The 21,719-nt window shown below is 37.8% G+C and overlaps 1 protein-coding gene across 5 annotated transcripts in view; it reads right to left on the bottom strand.

The window, feature by feature from the left end:
- The window catches only part of CHD7 (chromodomain helicase DNA binding protein 7), a 167,086-nt gene that overhangs the window by 38,540 nt on the left and 106,827 nt on the right, over positions 1 to 21,719 (bottom strand). For all 5 annotated transcript variants that reach the window (XM_090040040.1, XM_090040039.1, XM_090040044.1 and 2 more), the window contains 8 exons: positions 17,277 to 17,414; positions 16,091 to 16,156; positions 10,880 to 10,935; positions 8,801 to 8,915; positions 6,648 to 6,731; positions 5,412 to 5,549; positions 5,194 to 5,315; positions 4,497 to 4,740 (listed from right to left, as the gene is read on the bottom strand). In XM_090040040.1, the coding sequence (XP_089896166.1) occupies positions 4,497 to 4,740; positions 5,194 to 5,315; positions 5,412 to 5,549; positions 6,648 to 6,731; positions 8,801 to 8,915; positions 10,880 to 10,935; positions 16,091 to 16,156; positions 17,277 to 17,414 (963 nt within the window). The remainder of the gene's footprint in view (positions 1 to 4,496; positions 4,741 to 5,193; positions 5,316 to 5,411; positions 5,550 to 6,647; positions 6,732 to 8,800; positions 8,916 to 10,879; positions 10,936 to 16,090; positions 16,157 to 17,276; positions 17,415 to 21,719) is intronic.

The following is a 21,719-nucleotide window of genomic DNA, read 5'->3' as shown; positions in this document are numbered from 1 at the left end:
GCATAGTATTTACAAACCTATTACTACACAAATATTTTAGTAGAAACATTTCTTGTACTGTAAATCCCACTGTAGATATACACAAACTTCATATATGCACATTAAGATCGGTGGGAGCGGGGGTGGAGGGGAAATTGTGCAGATTCATGCTCCCAAACAAAAACATAAAGGCTGAAACAACCACTATTCCCTCCCAATTCAAAGCCAATATTTCTTAGAAGAGGAAGGAGGAAGGACTGGTTATGGTATCCACACTGACTATGTTATCAAAGAACCACAGTTATTGTACAGTATGTAACCGAGATCAGTTTTCAATTTTGAGTCAGCTGGATCTCATGGCAGGTGACTGGTATATATAATTCTTCCTTGGTTGGTGGGAATGAGGCAGCTTCAAATAAAATGAATGGCATCAAACACAACTGCCACGTCAAGGACATCACTTAACAGACATCAATGTTTGCAGCATGATACTACTGCCTTTAAGGATCTAAAATACCAAGACATTCCTGAAGCAGACCAAAGATGCTGTATATCAAGCCTCCCCTCATCTTTGGACTAAGCAGCTCACCATTTTTCAGAACAGCTGGATGTACAGCTGTGGCTCAGTCCACTTAGAAATTCTGTGATGAAATGGAGCAGCCTTTTGACAAGCCAAAAGCCTAATGTCTTGTCCAAGTAATAGAGTTTAACTCTGGAACGTAACTTCCTCTGTAGCATCAATATGCCAGTGGAAGGAGACCAATATGTTAACCAACTGATTTATGCTAAACTCTGACTATTTCACAGCTTCACATAGGGCTGGACTGCCAGCAGTTATATAGGGATAGCCAGCCAAAGGGCTCAGAACTTGCACTAGGGTAATGACCATTAAAAAAAGTAAAATAAAGTACTTGTTTTATGGGTAAGTTGTTGTACTGATCAATCCAACAGTGACTCAAATAAGCTCTATGAGCCAGAAAAGGATAATGTTGAGAATCTTCAATATAGCTGAGTCTAATAGATGGGCAAATATGCAGGAAGCCCTTGAGAAATGTTAATTCTACCAGATTTGTGAAGTTTAAGCACAGCTGTGTTAGAGGGCATGACAAGTCAAATATTGCTGCAATGTGGATTTGGGAAGAACTAAATGCCAATCCAGCTTGTTCTAAGTTCAGCCTGTAGCTGACGTTCTGTGGTACTACAGCCTCACCTAGGTTCAGATCATACTGACTTTCCTATATATAGCATGATTTTTATTTGGATTTGATTTTCCTAATACATTGTTTCCTTCTTTGTGTAAGGATTGTGCAAATGCTAAAATCAATGCGCTGAACTAGGAGATTCTATGGATCTGAATACAAAAAAAACTGGCTATGGACTATCACTTATGTCCACATTGCAAGATGAATGAAAGATAAAAAATGGACACACAAAATGGCGCACACAGTCTGTCAGCCCAATATTGCCTCCACTAGTAAGCAGCTATAAAGATCACCTTTGTCTCGTCAGATCTGACCTTGGGTGACCCTGTAGATAATCACTCAGAAATGGGTAAGATGAGCAATTAGCAGGCCTGGTACCTATTTTAGCAGAAGAAATCTGATAAGGCACTGTCTTGGGAACAGAAGCTCAATTGCTGGATGACATCCTGTGTTCTGTCAGATCCAGCACACATTCTCCCATTGCTGAAATACTGGCTGAACGACTGACATCTGGAACAACTGCTTAAAGTTGTTACCATGTGCCTCCCTATGAAATTTGTCATCAGAAGATGCAGAGACAATGGGGTTAAATCCTGTGGCGATGACTCATGGATTCTAAGTACAGAAGAAATGACAGAGTACTCCCTTGCTTGTTGAGGTAGAGCACCGAGAAGATGTCATTTGCCAAGGCCTGCATTACCCAGAGAAGAAAGGAAAACATATAGACTCAAACACATGATTCCAAGCTTTAGCATATTTATAAAGATCATCCTGAAACAAGATGCCATGCATCCACAGATGAGACCGGTGGGCACCATAATCTGTCCCTGAGGCATTTCTGTTGAGGAAGAGTAGTAAGATGTTCTTTCAAATAAATCCAGCTGCCTTGTCCTTAGAAGCACTTTAACATGTCTTCTTTGTTGCACCAAGCTTTGTCAGAGAATCAAACAATTTATGAAAGGCAACCATGATCCTGGCAACTCTAACAGCTTTTCATTTAAAAGTTCTCCAGTACTGGTACTAGTAATAATGAAGCTTCCTCAAAAGGTGGTGAAAAGGTGTCCCAGGAGTGAGGAAGAAGAGCAGACCTTTCTTTGATTGAAATATGGTGCTACAGATGAACTGATAACATTCTGAAGGTTTCATGAAGAGTTTGGTGAAATTTAGCCAAAGCTGAGAAAAACAAGTTGGACATATGCCAGGTTCCATTTCATTTTCATGGGCAATATTGGGGAATGGAGGGAAAACTGTAGCTATGTCACTTTTATGCCACTCTTTTGGGAGCATGAGGTGGCAAAAGGCACCTGTACAGTGCTAAGAGGAAAAGATAATTAAAAACAATCAAGTCTTGCATGCATGAAGTTCATGCACACTACTGTGGGATCACACAGACACATTTGAATGACCACTGTTATTACAGTTATTTGGTACCAAGCATTTTTTTCCTTTTAAACCTGAAATATAATTCTGAAAACTGAAAATCACATTAGTTCATTCAGAGTCATTCTTGAAAAGGATCACTCCAATTGCCCCTCACTTCCTGGTTAATATAGACCACAGTACTTTTCTAAATTTATTCCCCTTTGAAATAGAGCTTTCTTTGAAGAAAGCATCCCACCTAGATCATGGAAGTTTCTAGTAACAGAGAATCCATCACAATCCTTGCCAAGTCATTTCAATGGTTAACTACTTTAATGATTAAATATTTGCGCATTAGTTCTAGTCTGAAGTTATTTAGCCTCAGTTTCCAGGCATTAGATATTTACCTATCAAACTGAAGAACCCCTAATTACCACATTCCTTTTTTCATATAGGTAATTTTAGACCAGTTGAGTTCTCTCAATCTCCTTTTTCATTAGTGAAATAGATGATGCCCCTTACGAGTCTTAGACTTTGTTCCTAGATGTATGAGCTTACATTCAACTGCACTGCAAGAGTTGTCATTTGCATGTTCCATTTTTATCAAGTGATCCAACTTGGGCTGTGTCTGTGAAATGTCCTCTTCATTGTTTATCATCAGCCCAATCTTTGTATCCTCAGCACACTTTATCAGCAACAACTGCATGTTTTCTTCCACGTCACTGATAAACATGTTAGGTAGCCTAGGGCCAACTGATGCCTTCCAGAACCTGCACTGGAAATGTACTTCTCAATGACTATTTCTCATTTACAATTACATTGAGACTGATTAGTTACAATGCTTTTAATCCATTTCATTTTTTCCCCATATTTGCTTTTTAGAAGTCCAGGTTATTAATCAGTGTCATGTGGTACAAAATCAAAGTCAAATGACTTATGAAAAGTCTATAACATCAACTATATATCCTTAATCCACCTGAGTTGAAATATCATCAGAAAAAGAAATCAAGCTAATTTAACCAGATACTTTCCATAAACTCACGGTGATTGGCATTAACTATAAACTGGCATCCAATTATTCAGAAAACACGTTTAATTCTAATATCCTTGTAATATCTTAAAAACTGGCTTGCAAACACCATTAACCTCTATAGATTCAGCACTCAAGACTTGCTAGCTCACTGGCTATTAAACCAAACAAACTATCTTCTGGGAAATGTAGCCTCACTCAATTTTCTGTAATAAGGGAACGAATGCGGACAGATTTGTCAAAAATTAAGAGGGCAGCAAATGAACTATGCTATCTCCAGCATGCTTCAGCATACAGAAAGATGAACCAGATTTTCAGAATTAGTACTTCAGTGCACTCTGAGTAACTACAGCATTATGTTCTAAAAATATTGCTTTGTTGCTTCCCATGTTAAAAAAAAAAAAGTCTCAAATATTTTTATTTGTAGCATGAACTATTCACCTATCCACATTTTGCTGCATGTACTAGAATTACCAAGATCATAGTCATGCACTGATTCCAAAAAAAGTCATACAATTCACAAAAGTTAATAATGAAATTCACAAACTATATTTTGGAAAGTTATGAAATATGATCTATTGCTAGAGCTGTGTAAAATGCATAGCAGTTTATGTTTAGATATAATTAAAAAAGCCTCCCCATTGAGCTGCTCTTTCCCAGTTCTCTGTAAGAGTGCAAACCTTGTGCAAGTTACTGAAATATTTACATGGTCCCTCTTCATTTTCAGACAATTCCAGGTTATTAGTAATTTAAAAAGAGAGCACTGTTGTCATATAACACAGGTATTCGCCACTGGCTGGAATCTACTCTCTACCAGCAGAAAGAGTCTAATTAATTATCATAATACATAGAACCCTGTACAATACAATGTTGTTACTTGATCCTAGATTACAACTTAAAAAAAAAAAAACAAAGCCAGATTTTACCTGTGGATCTTTGAAGTACATTTCATACAACTGAATGGTCCGCCGGCTGGCTTGACTCCCATGATACACAACCACATTCAACTCTGTCCAGGTGCGGAACTCCCTTTCCCAGTTGGGAATTGTTGACAGTGGTGCAATAACCAAGAAAGGACCATGGATTCCTTTCAAATATATCTCATAGAGAAATGTAATGGACTGGATAGTTTTTCCCAACCCCATTTCATCTGCTAAAATGCAGTTTCGTCTGAAAATAATGATAAAACGCCTTATGGTTCTATTCCAAACGTGGGAACTACAGAACAAAGATATCTATAAAGTTAAAATCTGCAAGATTTTAGATTACTAAACCAGCATGGATTTATGCTAGAAAGAAATCATACCATCTCAAAATTATGGTCAACTAGCATCATCTACGGATGCATAAGAAGCATTCTAGATGCACATTTTATTTCTCTGTAAATTTCTCTCTCAAGGCTATTATTATGACTAAATTATATAAACAAATATAAATCAAATAAAATATTAAGTGAAAATAATATAAATAAAGCCAGTGTTTTATTCTCGTACATAATTTAAGCAAGATAAATAAAAAGACTTTAAACACTTTTAAAAATCTCTTTGTAACATATGAACATTAAATTTAAATGATAAAATCTATTCTAAAGTAGTACTTCTCCAATAAAATTAATTTACGTACGTGTTGTACCAATTGAAAAGAAGCCAGTTTACTCCCTCCAACTGGTATTCCCTGAGTTTGTTATTGTTTTTATACTCCCTGGAACTCTCCGATTTCTTCCAGTCATCAGCAGGAGGTCGCTCCTGTTTCAAATACAGAAAATCCCATTAGTGGTTTCTGAAAAACCACATTACTTTGCTATTTTCAAGTAAAATCTTCTGTACAGAGCCAATTCTTACCACACGCTCCATTTCTGGCTCCCTAGACATCAGTTTCTCAAATTCTTCGATCTTAGCCTGGTCTATGTCTTGCTTTAGCTCCCAAGTGCTGTCTTCATAAGGAAGTGAACACCACTTCACCAGATAATGAGTCACAGGCTTTGTTTCGATTAATAGTTAAGAAAAAAGATTTTATTAATTAGAAACAAGAAAATATCCAAGTTTAAAAGGAAAGCTGTAGTACTGAACAATACATAGTCTAGACACAAATTTGTAAGACTTAACATTTAAAAAGAAATGTGATAGGCAATAGCAGCTCCTACCTTAACAATTAATAATGTAAAATTTTAATGACGGAGATGGAAGTTCACCATCAAGACAAACAGCAAAGTGAAATTTTAGGCCACCAAAATTTCAGAATAAAAATCAAGCTTCTTTTACAGGTATGAAAGTTCCCAACCTTTACCACACATTTATATAGTAAGATGTATTCTTACAGTCAATGTGTGATCAGAAACTTCCCAGCAGTCAACCCACTATCATTAAAATAGTAGGCGTCAATAGGAAATGCCATCATTCACAGACGCAGCAAAACTGAAACAGCAATAGATGCGACTAAAAGCCTTTAATTCTCCTCAAAAATAGAATGGCTCAGTGGAATTTGCTCAGAACACAACCATGTAAGTGATCTTGCTTGAGGAAGAGGTCATAACAAGCAAGGGGCAGACAAATGAAATACTCATACAATGACAATAAGATAGGATTAACAAAGTGCCCATTTCTTTTGGACAGGGTGAATTAGAAGGTGGGATCATCATATCTAAATAATCATTACACAAAGTCTGTAACTTCAATTTCCTTAAATATAGCTTTTCTAATTGAACTTGAATTATTAACATAAAGAAGTTAGTTACTGCACTATGTTAAAGGGGGGAGCAAAACTTTCTTGTATGTAAGAAAAAACTTACCTTTTGTAAATTCCTTTTTTTAAAAAAGCTTGCTATTTTCATTTAGATTAACAAACATACAGATGGCAAGAGCTTAGGAAAAATATTGTGTATTCTGAATACTAAAAAGCAGATGACCCCTAAAATCTTAGATCCAGGAACTTAGACCATGTGTATATACGGTTTCTTGTCATAATATTCTCCATCAACACTTCCAACTAGGTTAAAACACAACACTGCCAACAAAAATCACTAATATTTAGAAAGACAGATAGCTAAAGACTGAAGATGCACTTATAGTTTCCTTTACCTCTCCATTATCATCTGTGCTATGTGAAATGTCCATGATTCGATCAACTTCCACATAATCTGGATTAAAAAGCTCGTCATCAATCTATTAAAGAACAGCCAATGAAAAAAGGAGAAAAAGCAATCTTTTTATTAGCGCTTCTTTTGAGCAGAAAATATATTTTTCACTAGGCAATAATATTTTGGGTCATAATGACATAAAATTTATATTTGGCAAACTTCAGCATGTTAATTGAAATGCTACAATTCAGCAAGATCATTCCCCGTGAGGAAATCAGACTTCTCAGACTTTGTTAACTGGGCCTCTTAATTACTGTGTGAAACCTTTTACTGTGAGAGAATGTTTAAGAATATTTTAAATGAAGTGTGAAATTACAATTCACTAATGAGCAATCGAAAAGGCTTGTGGCATGCAATGCATTTAGCATTCTTGAAAACTACAGCTTGCAATAAAGAAATTAGAGCCATGTACACTAAGTGCCATTAGATTATCATAACTACAGTTGTCTGCCTGCTTTATTACAAGATTCAGAGATTATTATTCCAAAAATGGGAATCAAACCAAAAATCTCCCCCCTCTTCACTCATCCAAAAGTTCACAATTTGGTGGAAGTCCCTCTTCCATTCACTAAATTGTACTTGCTGGTATGCGTGCAAAATAGTTAAAAATTATAGAGCAATACATGAAAAGCTATTTGAGTGACTGTGGATAGTGGAGACGGAGGGCAAAAAAAAAGAATAGACCACTAATAATGTCTATAAATATTTGACTAGTTAAAAAAAAACCCCCCCCCACAAAAGCCCCCCCAAAACCCTGCAATCATCTGTTAAGCAGACATGACAGGATGATTCACTTAAAAACAAAAACAGAAAAAAGTGGCCTAGTCAATGAAGAATAGTTTTATAGATAAGATGCATAAAAGTGTATGCATTATATTAGTAATATACTATATTAGCCAAATTTCAATTTAGTATTTCAAAAAGTTTGATAAGTTACACGGTTCTTTTTTGGTTTTACTATTCATTTTATCCAATTGCTCCTTAGTTATTAGAATTTCCTAATGCAATTTATTCTTTACAGCTATCTTCCAACTTTCTTTTCTTATCTCAAAAGAAACTTGAGATGTTTTGACCTAGAGTTCATAGATGTTCATACATACTCTTTACCTTTAAAATTGTAGAATTTTGATAAGTTTTAAACAAAGATCCTCATTTACTTATTTGGTCAGAATCCAATAATAATGATTTTTTTATGGAAGCTTCCTATTTGCTACAGGCCTTGCTTAACTTGAATTACTATAATAAATAAAATGCATAAACCAGAGTATGTCACTAACCCGTTTTGGCCTAAAATAACCAAATTTTTCTGAAAGATAAGCTTTCACAGAGATAGGTAGAAGTCAGGAAAATCTATCCTTTTTATTGGCTGCACCCCAACTGCACTAGGGTTTGTGTCTAAGTGAAATTAAATTGAGGATCAAAAGCTCAGAATCCCTAGTGGGCAGTAGTCCATATCAGTAAAATGCTATGCATTTTTCTGGCATAATTGGCTGCTCAGGGGAGAGATCCGATACAGAATCTGAAGAGGACTTGCACTCAGCCCTAGATACAGTGGTCTTTTCAAGTCACTACAGATAGCTAAAAGTAGGGCTCTCAAGTCCAGGCTTGCATTATATTCAAAATTCTAAATTCTAGGCATGAACACAAACTGGTAACTTTAGAAACAAAAACCATAAATTTATAAGGAAACCACATCATTTTTTATTATGCAGAGTTTTTGTGCTCTCTCCTTTGGGTACTTTAAATAGCAAGTCTGTCCCATTTTCACATTGAGAAGTCCACATTAAATTGTGAGACGTTCCTTACAACAACCAAGCAACAGGAAGACAAAGAAACGTCCTGTTTACGAAAGTGAGCAATTAACCATTTAGCAGTAAGTAAGAACCAGCAGGAAAGAATAAACTGAGAAGATGATTTACTTTGTATAACTGAACTTGAAAGCCTCTAAATTTAGCCCATGAACATTTTTACGCTGGGATGAAAGCTCATTTTATATCAACCAGATGTTCAAAATCTTGTGCATGTATAAGATTTAAGCATTTATCAGAATATCCCTTTAAAAAAATCTACAGATCTAATCTAAATCAGTCATACCTCTGAAAGGAACTTATTCTGGCCCTGCTTTGCCTTAAACCGCTTAATCTTTTGCTGAATTCTCTTGTCTTTGTCCAGGTCTTCCACAGATGCCCACTGACAATGAAGATAAGAGCTAAAAGATGGAATATAGAAAAGCTTGTTCAAAACAATACATGCCCATGTGTTTTTATTGCATGCATTTCAGCTTTCCCACTACTACCCCTTCACAAATTGATTCATAAAAGTTTCTTCCTTTCTCCAAAATAATAATCTACAATTCCCTGTAAAATAATACAAATAGTTTTTAAAAAATCTTCACTGGAAAGAGTGCTATATAAATATTAAACATAGATTTAATGGTACTATATATATGGCAATTTTCTTAGCACTGTATTATCTGGAATCTGGGCTACTACCTTTTTCATTAAATGAAATGTTAATGAATTATCTTTACTGACAGCAAAGGCACTTACCAGCTCATAATACCGCTGGTCAGAAAAATAAATCAATATAACCCATATATACATACCACACATACAGTCTGAGTCAGAGTTGTGAACACAGTTTTTATTGGGAGCATTCAGAATGCTTCAAAACACATTGCATAAACTTCACTATTTTACATTCAAAAGTAGAACTGAATTTAAATTCATTGATGGTATCTAAAAATACCCTTAAATCCATCACTTTCTACACTGCATATTTCCAGTGTAACTAATTAGAAGCCCTGTGCAAGTCAATTAACCCTAACTATACGACAACATTAGTTATACTTTAGGGATATTCAACAGTTCATAGTTTAAGCCTATCACATTTTTTCAAGATTTAATATTCTGTTGCCATAAACCTACCGTTAAGTTGTTTTTATTTTTAGGTTTGATTTTTTTTTTAATAAAAAGGTCCTCATGATATTGCAGTTACTATTAAGCAACTTAGAAGCTTTTATCACACATAGTTAAAGTAAAAATTACAAGTTAAATTAAACAAAATAAAGAGGATTCAAGCTATCAGCATGATGTAAAATCAACATGATATAAAAAGCACAAAAGCTGCATGTGTACATGGGAGTCAAATACTCTGAAATTAATTATAATGTGAAACAGTTCTTTAAATGAATTTTACCCTTTTAATAGGTTTCCCCAATTCTTTGTCTCTTCTCTAAAAAGGTATATCCGCTGACAGTTTTTGCATGGTGTATACAGATTGAGCACACCAGTGGTTCTCAAGCTTTTTAGAATCACGGCACCCCTCCATTGCTCGTTTAAATATGGTGATACCCTGGGTTGAAAGCCATTGTTGGAGCTGCCCCAGCAATTCTCAAATGAGTGACGCCACCTCCAGGTACACTGCCAGACTGGGAAGGCCTGTGGCACGTGCGTGCTCTCCTACCTCACTAGGATTCTTTGATTAGCTGAAAGCAGGCAGAAGAACAAGCTTGTGCTGCAGCCCTTACTGGTCCAGTCCTGCACATGATCTCCTGGCAAGAGGCACATGGGATATGTGATCTGTCCTATGTGCCTCTGTTCACAGGAGAAGCATCTGTGGGGGAGGAAGGGTAGGGGCACAGGGCCTGGAAGGGCTCCAGCCCAAGCCAGTTCCCCTACCTGCTTTAGGTTTATCAGAGAATTCTAGTGCAGAAGTGTTTGCCCATACCACAGCCCTGCATGCAGGGCAGTTTTTTCTGGCTTCTGTGGCAGTGGAAACAACACCTAGACTGCTCACAGCATCCCAGTGGGAACCACCCTAGTACACTATAGCTCAGGGCCCAAGTGGTGTTACAATGTTTCTGTTGCCCACACTGGAGCTGCAAAATGTAACTGCCAGCAAGACTGCTGTAAACAATTAATTTAGGAGTCAAATAAAACATTTTGTTGAACACTCACCTTGTTTTTAAAAGGAATATTAGAAAAAACTTAGTTTGATGAGCAAAACTTATATTTATTCTCTGTTGTCTACTATTTATCTGCTTTTTTGTCATAAGCATTAATAATTCTTAAAGCGGGATGATAACGTTATGTCATATTCAAACTACGTTTGTTAACAAGTATTTAGAACATACAGACACACGTTTAAAGAAAAAAGTTATAGCTTACTTACAAGTTTTTGTACTTTACATAAAATTCCTCTAGTTCCACCTCCTCTCCGTTCTCCATCTGCAATAAAGTAAATTTTAAACTGTGTATATAACTATAATTTGTAGCAATTAAAATCATTTCAAGCTAAAACACAGAAGGTTTCCCCAAAGCAGCACCGATTAAGAAGAGTGAGAATGTGTGCGTCCGGGGGGGGGGGGCAAGGGGGGGGGCAGCGGAAGATGGGTCTGAAGGGAAGTGGGGGAAAGTATACGGGTAAGGAGTTTCCTCCATCAGCTTACCCAAGTACATACTAGTATATACTGCACTGCTTACTACAACTTCCAAGACATGAATCATTTTAACTCCTCCCTAACCACATGCAGCTTCATTCACAACCTCACCCCAAATCTGGCTTTCTGCCAAACCCACAGTGTTAAGTAGAAGCCAAGTGTACCATTTTCTCAGGCAGCAGCCAATTAGCAACTGCACTCCTGAATACCATATGTATTATTTTTGGCTGGCTCATGGCAACTTTACATTGTGGGTTTTGTAATGTTTTAAAATAGAGTTTTAATGGGGGTTTATGCTTCCATATAGTTAATAACTCTAAACAAGAAGTCATATAAAACTAAACCTTATACTTCTGTTATAATTTTAGTGCATCACTGTTCATGGTTTTAGTTTTACTCAATGGTGCAATTAAATTTGTTCAGGCAAGATGTCTCATATACAGAGCAGCCAAATTAAATTAACACCCCTAAAAAAAAACTACATTTAAAAGCAAGGTTAAAGTTGTGATACAAACCAGCACAACCAAGGGTATTCACTGCTGAGGGTCAGGACAGCCCTTAACCCATCCCAACACTGTAGAACATATGGCAGTAATTCAACAAAGCATTATTCCTGAACCTCACAATAGGACAAACTAAGCACAGTGCCTCAGCCTCAAAGTTAGAATTTGGTTCAAGTCACAAATTAAATTGAATAATAATTCATCTTTGCTGAATTAACATACTACAGAATTTTCAAAATCAATGCATATGGCACAGATAACCAGAGTCAGCAGAGGGGTTCTGTGCAAAGCATTATTTTCAGAAGTACATACACGTATTTTTCTACTAAAGGCCCTTCATTCTCCCCTGCTCTCAAATCTCAGAGAACAGATTTCTAACATATTTACAAAAAAGAGCCTATTTGGATACTAGAATCTCATATCTTTCAAACACCTGTATTAGCAATATTCCATTAGGTAGGTAATTCTATCTTTGCTGCTACTCCAAGTTCGGTTTTAGTTCATAGATTTTTTTTAATCCCACTTTTCCCACTACTCCTATGCTCTTCCAAGGGAGAAACGTATTCCTTTCCCAGCACACACTCCCTGGGCTTTGGTTACGGAAAGAAAGTAACAGTGCCCTCTACCAAGATCAGTGTGGGGAAGCTATTCTTGATGCTATTTCCAGCTTCTCTTGGTTCCCCCATTTAGAAGAACAATAACCCTAAGCTAGGGAGCAAGTCCCTAAGGGTCAGTCACTCATGAGGACACCTCCAATGGAGATACCTGAATATTGCCATGGTTTTTCACAGAAAAGTGTCATTATCCCTGAATCCAGTACTCACACTCAAAGAAGCAAAGTATGAGCAAATTCAGATTTGCTCATACTTCACTTTGCTTCTCTGAGTGTGAATATTAGGCACCACTATGCCTATGCCTTATTAGACACCACTATGCCTAACCAATCATTTAGAAGAGCACTTCCTAGCAAACCAAAAATCAGGGTTTACGCTTTGTTGTCCAACCTCTTGATTTTATTTAAGGGCAACAATCATTTTAAAAGTATTTGGTAAGTTTAATATCAAATGTCTTTCAAAGACAGTTAACATAGCATACTCATAGCAGGTTGGAGAAAATTCTCAGGTCCACTGATCATTTCAGCAATGATTTAATATAAAAAAACCCTGACTAAGCATAGAACTTGTAGTACCAGAATGTAATACTACATTATTACCTAGTAGATTACCAAACTAGGTAGAACTGTATTTATTACACAGCATTCTACAAACCTCATTTCTAAATGACCCTTTAAAATACATACTTTGGGGGGAAAAATTGGTTAATGATTATTAGATAGTTATTTTGGCTATAGCCCTTACATTAATAAAAAACAAGCCACCTTTTACAAAAGTAGGCAAAACTGTAATCTATATGCTTCCTCCCATTGAACCCCCCACCAAGGCTTGCCAATATATTAATGCATAACCAATTCAAAACCAAAATATGCATGTGGTAGAACTGCTCACTAAAGTGTGATCCTGAACATAATCATGATTCATTAAAAAATGTCAGATTAAGTATATTGTTTATATATTATATATACACATATATACATACATACATACATACATGTTCTTCAAGGTAGGGTGATTAAAGAGATGAACCCTAAAATAGTGCATATCAGGTTTGGAAATTAAGGGTATATAGGACAGATGAGGCACTAAATAGGCAACTTAGTTTACAATCTTAGCAGAGAGGCCTGAATTGACAAAGTGCTTGAACTGCATGCTACAGAATGATTCAGGCGACCACTTCCTCCAAATGAAGATTAAAAAAAAAAAAACAAAACATACTAGTGAAGCACCTTGGGTAAATTTCCATTGCCACAGTATAGGAACAGAAACACTTGCTAATAAAATAATTTAATTTACTCAGAAAGAGAACTTTCAAAAATAATTGAATGCTAGGCAAATGGTCAGTACAATGGCAAATAAAATTCACTGGTGACAAAAACAAAGTAAGGCAGACTGATAAGAATAGTTTTAACTATTCATACACATCACTGGATTCTAAGTAAAGCCAGTTCACAAAAGATTTGGGCATTGTGGGAAGCTCAATAAAAACTGTTCATCTTATATTAGCTGAAGTAGTAAAAAGGTTATGTCAAGAGTTGAAAGAATATGCTGAAAATATAATGCCTTCCAATAAATGTAAATCTTTATCTTTAATAATATATTCAGTTCCAGTCATTCTAATCTCAAGAAGATGCAGCAGGAAGAGGGATCCCAAAATGGGTGGCAAAATGATTACAGACATGGAAGACGAAATAAAATGATCAGAACTGCATGTAGAGAGATGACATGACAGACATAACCAAATTACTACATAAAATATCTAGGCCAATTTACTTTCTTTGTTTCCCTTCTATTATAGAAGCATTCAGTGCAAGAAAAATAATGAATTTAAAATGGATAAGAGGAAATAATTTCTATACCTGAAGGATAAAGATTAATGTAATTACATATATTTTACAATTTGTTATCTATGGACTTGAAACTAATTCTTTTCAAATTTAATGTCATAGGCTCCTTAAAACAGACATAAGTGTATGTACACACATACACATGTGTGTGTGCACACACAAGAGACATCTATTATTTGGCAGCCCCCTGACCATATTCAAAGTACTTTGTCAAAAACAATATAATTCTATGACAAGGGGCTGTTTCAAAAGAAATGTCATTAACTAATGTCCTTTGCTTGGACAAAGTCTTTGTTACACTCTAATTTGCTGAAAGGTTTCCCATTGAAACCTTTTCTCATGTTTGTTTTATGTATTGGTCCTGAACTCACCAATTTTACTTTGATTACTAATCTAGCAACCATGGTTAGACGTTAGAGTACAAGAGAGCTCTAATAAAAGCACAGTTGGGTACTTCAGATGTTTAATATTAAACATCCTCAAATCCATTTTTTGGGATAGGTAGCAGGGCTGGGATAGAAGAAAAGGGAAAGAGGAGAGACACCCCTCAAACCTGCAAATGCAATCCATAAAAAACATTAAAGGAAGAGCTCAAAATAGAGCTTGCCTCCAGCAGAGCTTGCAATCAAAGACATGCAGGCAGCAGACCAACCACTTCCCACAAACGGCAGCAAAATACGCACTCCCCATGGGTAATCACACCTTTGTTTGCAGGGAAGAGGAAGAAGAGAAGAATAATTGGTGCAAAACTGCCTCCAACGTAAAGACATTTATGATGAGACCACATTCTCTCTCGCTTCATGGACCATCAGGACAACTAATTACTACATTTTGATTACATTAAGTTTATCTGAAAAATAAGGTTATAATTTGAAATAAGTAATACAGTTATGCACTATAATAAATCAAGAGGATATATGCTGTGAAGACTAAAGGACAAGGCCAATAAAGAAATTCAGCCAAAAACAGGCTCATGATATACGATAGGGTTACGTTAAAGACCAGTATGGCCAGCAGTAATGGTCAATAAAACATTAAAATATACTAAAGCACTTCAGCAACGAAGGCAAAGTTTTTCTTATCTGTTTCTGGAGTACGCACTCCTGGGTAAATATCATGTTATTAAGTGAGGATGGATTTGTGCCTCATATTTCTATGCAACAAATTGAACTTTGGCACCAAACCTACAGCATAAACACAAGTAAAACAACAGAGAATATTTTATGAAAATACATTTGGGCTTAGAGGCTTGTTATATCAGCCCATCTCCAGGAGCACAGAAATAATTCAAGGAAACCTAACAGCATGGAATTAGTGTTTTACTCTGCTATACAAGACAATCATGTTCTGAAGTAAGTAGGGAGACTGACTTGCCTAGTCAGTGGCCTGACTGTGCAACTGACATACTGTGGCTGGGGGATTTGAAGAGATGTGTGATAACTTCACAAGATCTTTTGCCAGCACCTAACATGGCAGCGTCAGACTTTTATGTGATTGGTTGTGTATAATCACATGTACATTGATTTTGCTGGCTGTGTGAGGAAAAGGTATAAAAAGGAAAAAAATAAAACCTGTCCAAAGTCTTAATACAAAAGTCAAAGATTTAAAACATGTGATTCAAGACCAGGACATCTTCTATTTCATAATCAGCCCCAAATCTGTTACTCAAAAGTGAAAAGCAGAGTAATTCTGCTATGCTGTGGAGGTAAAATTCCTTATTTGTACATTTACAGAAAATTATATGAAATGGGTGATAAGGATTAGGTTATGTACATATTCATTCATCTATAATACAAACAAATCACAATAAGTATGCATGCTCACATGCGTGTGCACAGTTCCTTCCCCACACACACTCATCTAAACACATTTTAGGGAATCCTCCTCCTCAGGCTGGGAATATTAAAAGCATTTTGGAAATGAAAAATAAAAAGCTAAACATAAGTAATATACTTCCCTGTTAATGAAAACAATATTACCTTTTTCTTTACTGAGCGGCTACTCATAATTTTCTCTACTACAGGACCTTCAGCATCAGCAGATTCCTACAAGATAAATATTGTATAACAATTACAAAAGTGAAGATTGCGTGTTTGTTCTTTATAAGTTTTCTTTAATTTTTTTAATGTTCTCTAACAGCATTCCATTGCATGAAATTTTTTTTACTAGGTGAACTGAGGTACTTGTATGCTTTCTTAAATCCATTGAAATTTATGTTCTTTGTACAGCAAGAGGCTAACTATACTCTTCATCTACATATGTAATGAGAATGAACTGTACAAACGATGCACTCTATAAGCCAAAGATGTGTAAGTGTTTTTGTTATTTAATTATATGGGAAAAGTAACTGGCCACAAAGTTGAACATGCCTTCAGTAGCCCTATGTTCTGAAAGCCAGAAGATGTTCCAGTTGATGATGCAGAGTAACAGTGTCTATGTGACAGCTGTCAAAAATATGTTGGTCCCCACCATTAAAGCTGCAGGAAAACATACCATTCCTCTTCTGCAAGAGACATTTAACAATGGAGATCACATACTACATTTCAAAGAGCTTAACACAGCACAAATTGCCAAATGAAGGACCAAAAAGCATGTATACATTCACCAATAGATTGTCAGTTAGTTAAGTGAAGTAGTACTATGAAAAGAGCACTACAAAACAATAAGATTGTTACAACAGTCATTCCTACATTATTACCCTTCATTTTATTCAAACTATTTTATCCATCATTTACATTGCACGGAGAATAAAGTGTACCCTGCTGGGTACTACAAGGCAGTAATTTCATAAAGGGGTTCTTATGGTGCCTAGCAGCAGGAGACAAGCTAGAGTGGTTTATTAAAGTCATAGAAGCCAGACCACTGAATTCACAGAGGTAAATTCAGTCTCCTTACAGTCTAGTTTCAGGCTTCTCCTTAGCAGAGACCATTAATTTAACCAAATTGTGTCAAATTATATATTGTAAGCTTGTTAAAAAAAAACCATGAATGAACGTAGCCTTTAAAGAACCTAAACAACTAATTTTGCTTTGTACAGTGAGCCAAATTTAAATGAAACTCCTTGTGGGAGGAAGGTGGGCGATGAGGTGGGAGGGGCAACACTTATCATTTTTAACTACTTAGATTTAATTGTTTGACTGTTCATATTTGTAATGCTAAACTGACCTGCTGCTCTGACTGAGAAGTATTGGAAGGGGAGTCTCTTCCAGCAGCATCCGCATCATCCGCTTCCTCATCTGAAATCTTAAACTCCAGGTCTTCTGTGTAACGCTTTCTCTTAACCTGCCGGCTGGAGCGCCTCTTCTAAAAAGAAACCATTGATTTTCTTTGTAAGCAGTGCATCTTTACTGTTTTCAAATGTACTAATACTTTAAAAAAATAATTACATTAAACACTGTGATATTGGCTGTAAAACTGAAGTGGCACTTTCATACTAAGTTCCCTCTTTTTAGAAGCCTATACTGGGGGCTTATGGGGAGGAAAGGAAAGCAATTAAATTATTGTTCTTGAACTGGACAGTTTATTTTTTTGAACCAAATGCACTTTTTGCTCCTTCCATGGAGTTCTGTAAGTTTTTCTCAACATAATTTTTTTTGAGGGGAAAATCACCATTTCCCTCCCTAGAGGGTATGTCTACATGTATATTTATGCTAGCTTAAATTTACTGTGCAGTACATTACTGCCAAATAAGCGGGAATGGGCCGGCATCTACATGTGCAGGCAAAGTACATTAACACTATGTGGACTGACTTGGGACTAAAGATAGCCCCAAGTCAAACCACACACAGTATTACTGCACAGTAAGATGTCAACATATGCTTTACTATGCAGTAACTAATCAGCATGATGCAGGTATCAAATTTACGCTCAAGTTGGCATAAGTCACCATATTTACTGCACAGTACGGGTGTGCACATGTATAGGCACCCAAAGTGATCTCTCAGACATTTTTATATTGCTGAAATAATAATTGAACACAAGCATATTCTAAGGCAGGAACTGCACTGCTGCCAAAGTTAAGAAAGGAAGTTAGGCAAGGCTTCTCTTCCTGGTGATGCAGCATTTAGTCTCTAATTAACCCTCATTACCCATCTTGGGGTGTAATATCTTGGAAAAAAGGGAAGCTGGAGAAATTTCTCTCCTACTTCTCTTCATGAAATATATAAGTTAACAGCATCCTTTTAAGAATTGATGCTACCCCTCTATTAGTACATCTTTCAAGAAACAAGTTATGAGAGTTACTCTGAAACTATAACAAAGTCAGTAGCTGGATACTTGATAATGGATACCACTTGGCAATTTCACACCTTCATTTCCATAACCACTGAAGGGAAAACATCAATTTTCCTTTGGCTCAATAGGTAGGACTACTACTAATTCTGAGCGCCAAATCTCTTCCATTTCTTTAATAGAAAGGGTGCCTATCAAGTTAAGAATAATCCTTCATTTAAAGTTTATTAACTTGGTTGGCTTCCTGTTTCCTGTAACGTCCACTGGGCTTTGCAATTTTTATGTATTTTTGCCAAGACTGAGCGTGCATGTATGTGCTTTCAGTTTAACGTTTCCTTATTAAATAACTGATTTGAAAGTGGAAAGGCAACTAGTCAGAGAACTGCTATGGAGATTAACATTTATAGTTATGCTTTCATTATGGAAATATTTGTATTAGGCATTGCAATAAGTAAATGCAACTAGACTACTCTTTCCCTACCCTCTCCATCCCCCGAAATGGATGGACACACACACAATTATGGGGTAGGGGGGTTGCTTTTAAAATTGTTGCATAGGCACCCTACAGTTCTTATGAGGGTTTAATACGGGACGGGATTCACCTCCAAGGAGGATTATTTTGTGCTGGTCCGGTCCTGCAGGTAGCAAACCAGGAAAGCCAAGGTTGCAACTGAACTCCAACTAGCTTCAAGCATCAAGGACAACAAAGTCCTTTTCCAGATATGTGGGGAGCCGGAGGAAAAGCAAGGGCAATGTTGGACCCCTGCTAAACCAGATGGGGAAACTCACAACTGACGCCCAGGAAAAAGCCAACCTATTAAATAGGTACTTTGCGTCAGTCTTTCATCAGTCCCATGGGACACCCATGCCTGCTGTGGGACAGGGAGATCCGGGTGATGGGGATCCCCTACCCTCCATAAATGCTGACCTCGTGAAGGAACACCTTGAGAAGCTGGATACCTTCAAGTCAGCCGGCCCTGACAATCTGCACCCCAGGGTACTCAAGGAGCTGGTGAGCGTCATAGCCCAGCCCCTGGCACGGATCTTTGAAAACTCCTGGCACTCTGGTGTAGTGCCCGAAGACTGGAAGAAGGCCAATGTGGCGCCTATCTTCAAGAAAGGGAGGAGAGTGGATCCGGCTAACTACAGGCCCATTAGCCTGACTTCTATCCTGGAGAAGATCTTAGAAAAGTTTATTAAGGAGGCCATCCTTGATGGACTGCCCCAGGCCAACATTCTAAGGGATAGCCAGCACGGGTTTGTTGCGGGTAGGTCTTGTTTGACCAATCTCATTTCCTTCTATGACCAGGTGACCTATCACCTGGACGAGGGAGAAGAGATTGATGTCATATATCTTGACTTCAAAAAAGCTTTTAATCTGGTATCCCATGATCACCTCTTGGCCAAACTGGCCAGTTGTGGCCTTGGCTCCACCACGATCCGCTGGCTGGGAAACTGGCTCCGTGGTCGGACCCAGAGGGTTGTAATTGATGGCAGTCACTCATCGTGGTGCCCTGTGACCAGTGGGGTCCCTCAAGGCTCTGTCCTTGGACCCATACTGTTCAACATCTTCATTAATGATGTGGACTTTGGAGTCAGGAGTGGACTGGCTAAGTTTGCCGATGACACCAAACTTTGGGGCAAAGCATCCACGCCAGAAGATAGGCGGGTGACCCAGGCTGACCTGGACAAGCTCAGCAAATGGGCAGACGAGAACCTGATGGTGTTTAACACTGAAAAATGCAAGGTTCTCCACCTTGGGAGGAAAAACCTGCAGCTTCCTTATAGGCTCGGCAGTGCTACGTTGGATAGCACTACAAAAGAAGGAGAGTTGAGGGTCATCATTGACCACAAGATGAACATGAGCCTGCAATGCGATGCTGCGGTTAGTAAAGCGACCAAAACGCTGGCTTGCATCCATAGATGCTTCTCGAGCAAATCCCAGAACGTCATTCTCCCCTTGTACTCGGCCTTGGTGAGGCCGCAGCTGGAGTACTGCGTCCAGTTTTGGGCTCCACAATTCAAAAAGGATGTGGAGAAGCTTGAGAGAGACCAGAGGAGAGCCACGCACATGATCAGAGGTCAGGAAAACAGATCTTATGATGATAGGCTGAGAGACATGGGACTCTTTAGCCTGGAAAAGCGTAGGCTCAGGGGTGATCTGATGGCCACCTATAAGTTTATCAGGGGTGACCACCAGGATCTGGGGGAACGTCTGTTCACCAAAGCGCCCCAAGGGATGACGAGGTCGAACAGTCACAAACTCCTGCAAGACCGCTTCAGGCTGGACATAAGGAAGAATTTCTTTACTGTCCGAGCCCCCAAGGTCTGGAACAGTCTGCCAGCGGAGATGGTTCAAGCACCTACATTGAACACCTTCAAGAGTAAATTGGATGCTTGTCTTGCTGGGATCCTATGACCCCAGCTTACTTCCTGCCCTTTGGCCAGGGGGCTGGACCCAATGATCTCCCGAGGTCCCTTCCAGCCCTAATGTTTATGAAATCTATGAAATACTAAGAATAAAATAAAAAGCTTCCTTATTTTTTATTAAATTGGATATTTTATAAAAATGATCATGTACAAGCCTACTGTTAAACTTATTAAAAAACACTTGAACAAGAAAGTAAAGTTACCTTGAGAAAATATAAGTCAGCGTAGTAAAACATACAGTGTAAGTGAGCAAACCAATGTTAAAGGCACAAATGAAATTTCTCACTGTTACGAGAATTAATGCTTATTGCCAAGTATAACCTGCTGTATCATTTGCGAAAAGAAAAAAAACAAGAAGTCCTAATTATTAAAGTTCTCTCTCAGAATAGATTAGAAAGAAGCTTTTATCCCATTAGTTCTCAACTGTAAATACCATAAAGACAGGTGTCAATACATTGTTATTATATAAACTGATCAGCAAAAAAAACACTGCCCCGAGACTTAGCAAGGATTTAGTTAGGGAGCTTCTGAGGGGTTGGACGTATTCAACTCAGCCGGCCCGGATGATCTCCACCCTAGAGTTCTAAAGGAACTGGCCCAGGTCATTGCAAGTCCCCTGGCACGGCTTTACGAGCACTCGTGGTGCTCTGGTGAGGTACCGGAGGACTGGAAGAGGACCAACGTGGTCCCCATCTTCAAAAAAGGCAGAAAGGAGGACCCAGGAAACTATAGGCCAGTTAGTCTTACCTCGATCCTAGGCAAGCTGTTTGAGAAAATTATGCTGGCACACATCCAGGAGGGGCCAGCAGGGGACTGCAGGCTTAGGGGCAACCAACACGGGTTCACCAGTGGCAGGTCCTGTCAGACAAACCCTTGTGGCCTTTTGCAATCAGATCACCAAATCATAAGATGCAGGGGTAGCAGTGGACATAGTCTTCCTGGACTTCC

This window comes from Crocodylus siamensis, chromosome 3 (assembly GCF_052110815.1).
Source record: "Crocodylus siamensis isolate JL-2025a chromosome 3, ASM5211081v1, whole genome shotgun sequence".
Lineage (NCBI taxonomy): Eukaryota > Metazoa > Chordata > Crocodylia > Crocodylidae > Crocodylus > Crocodylus siamensis.
Note: the sequence above shows the minus strand (reverse complement) of the source record. Positions and strands in the feature narration are given on the sequence as shown.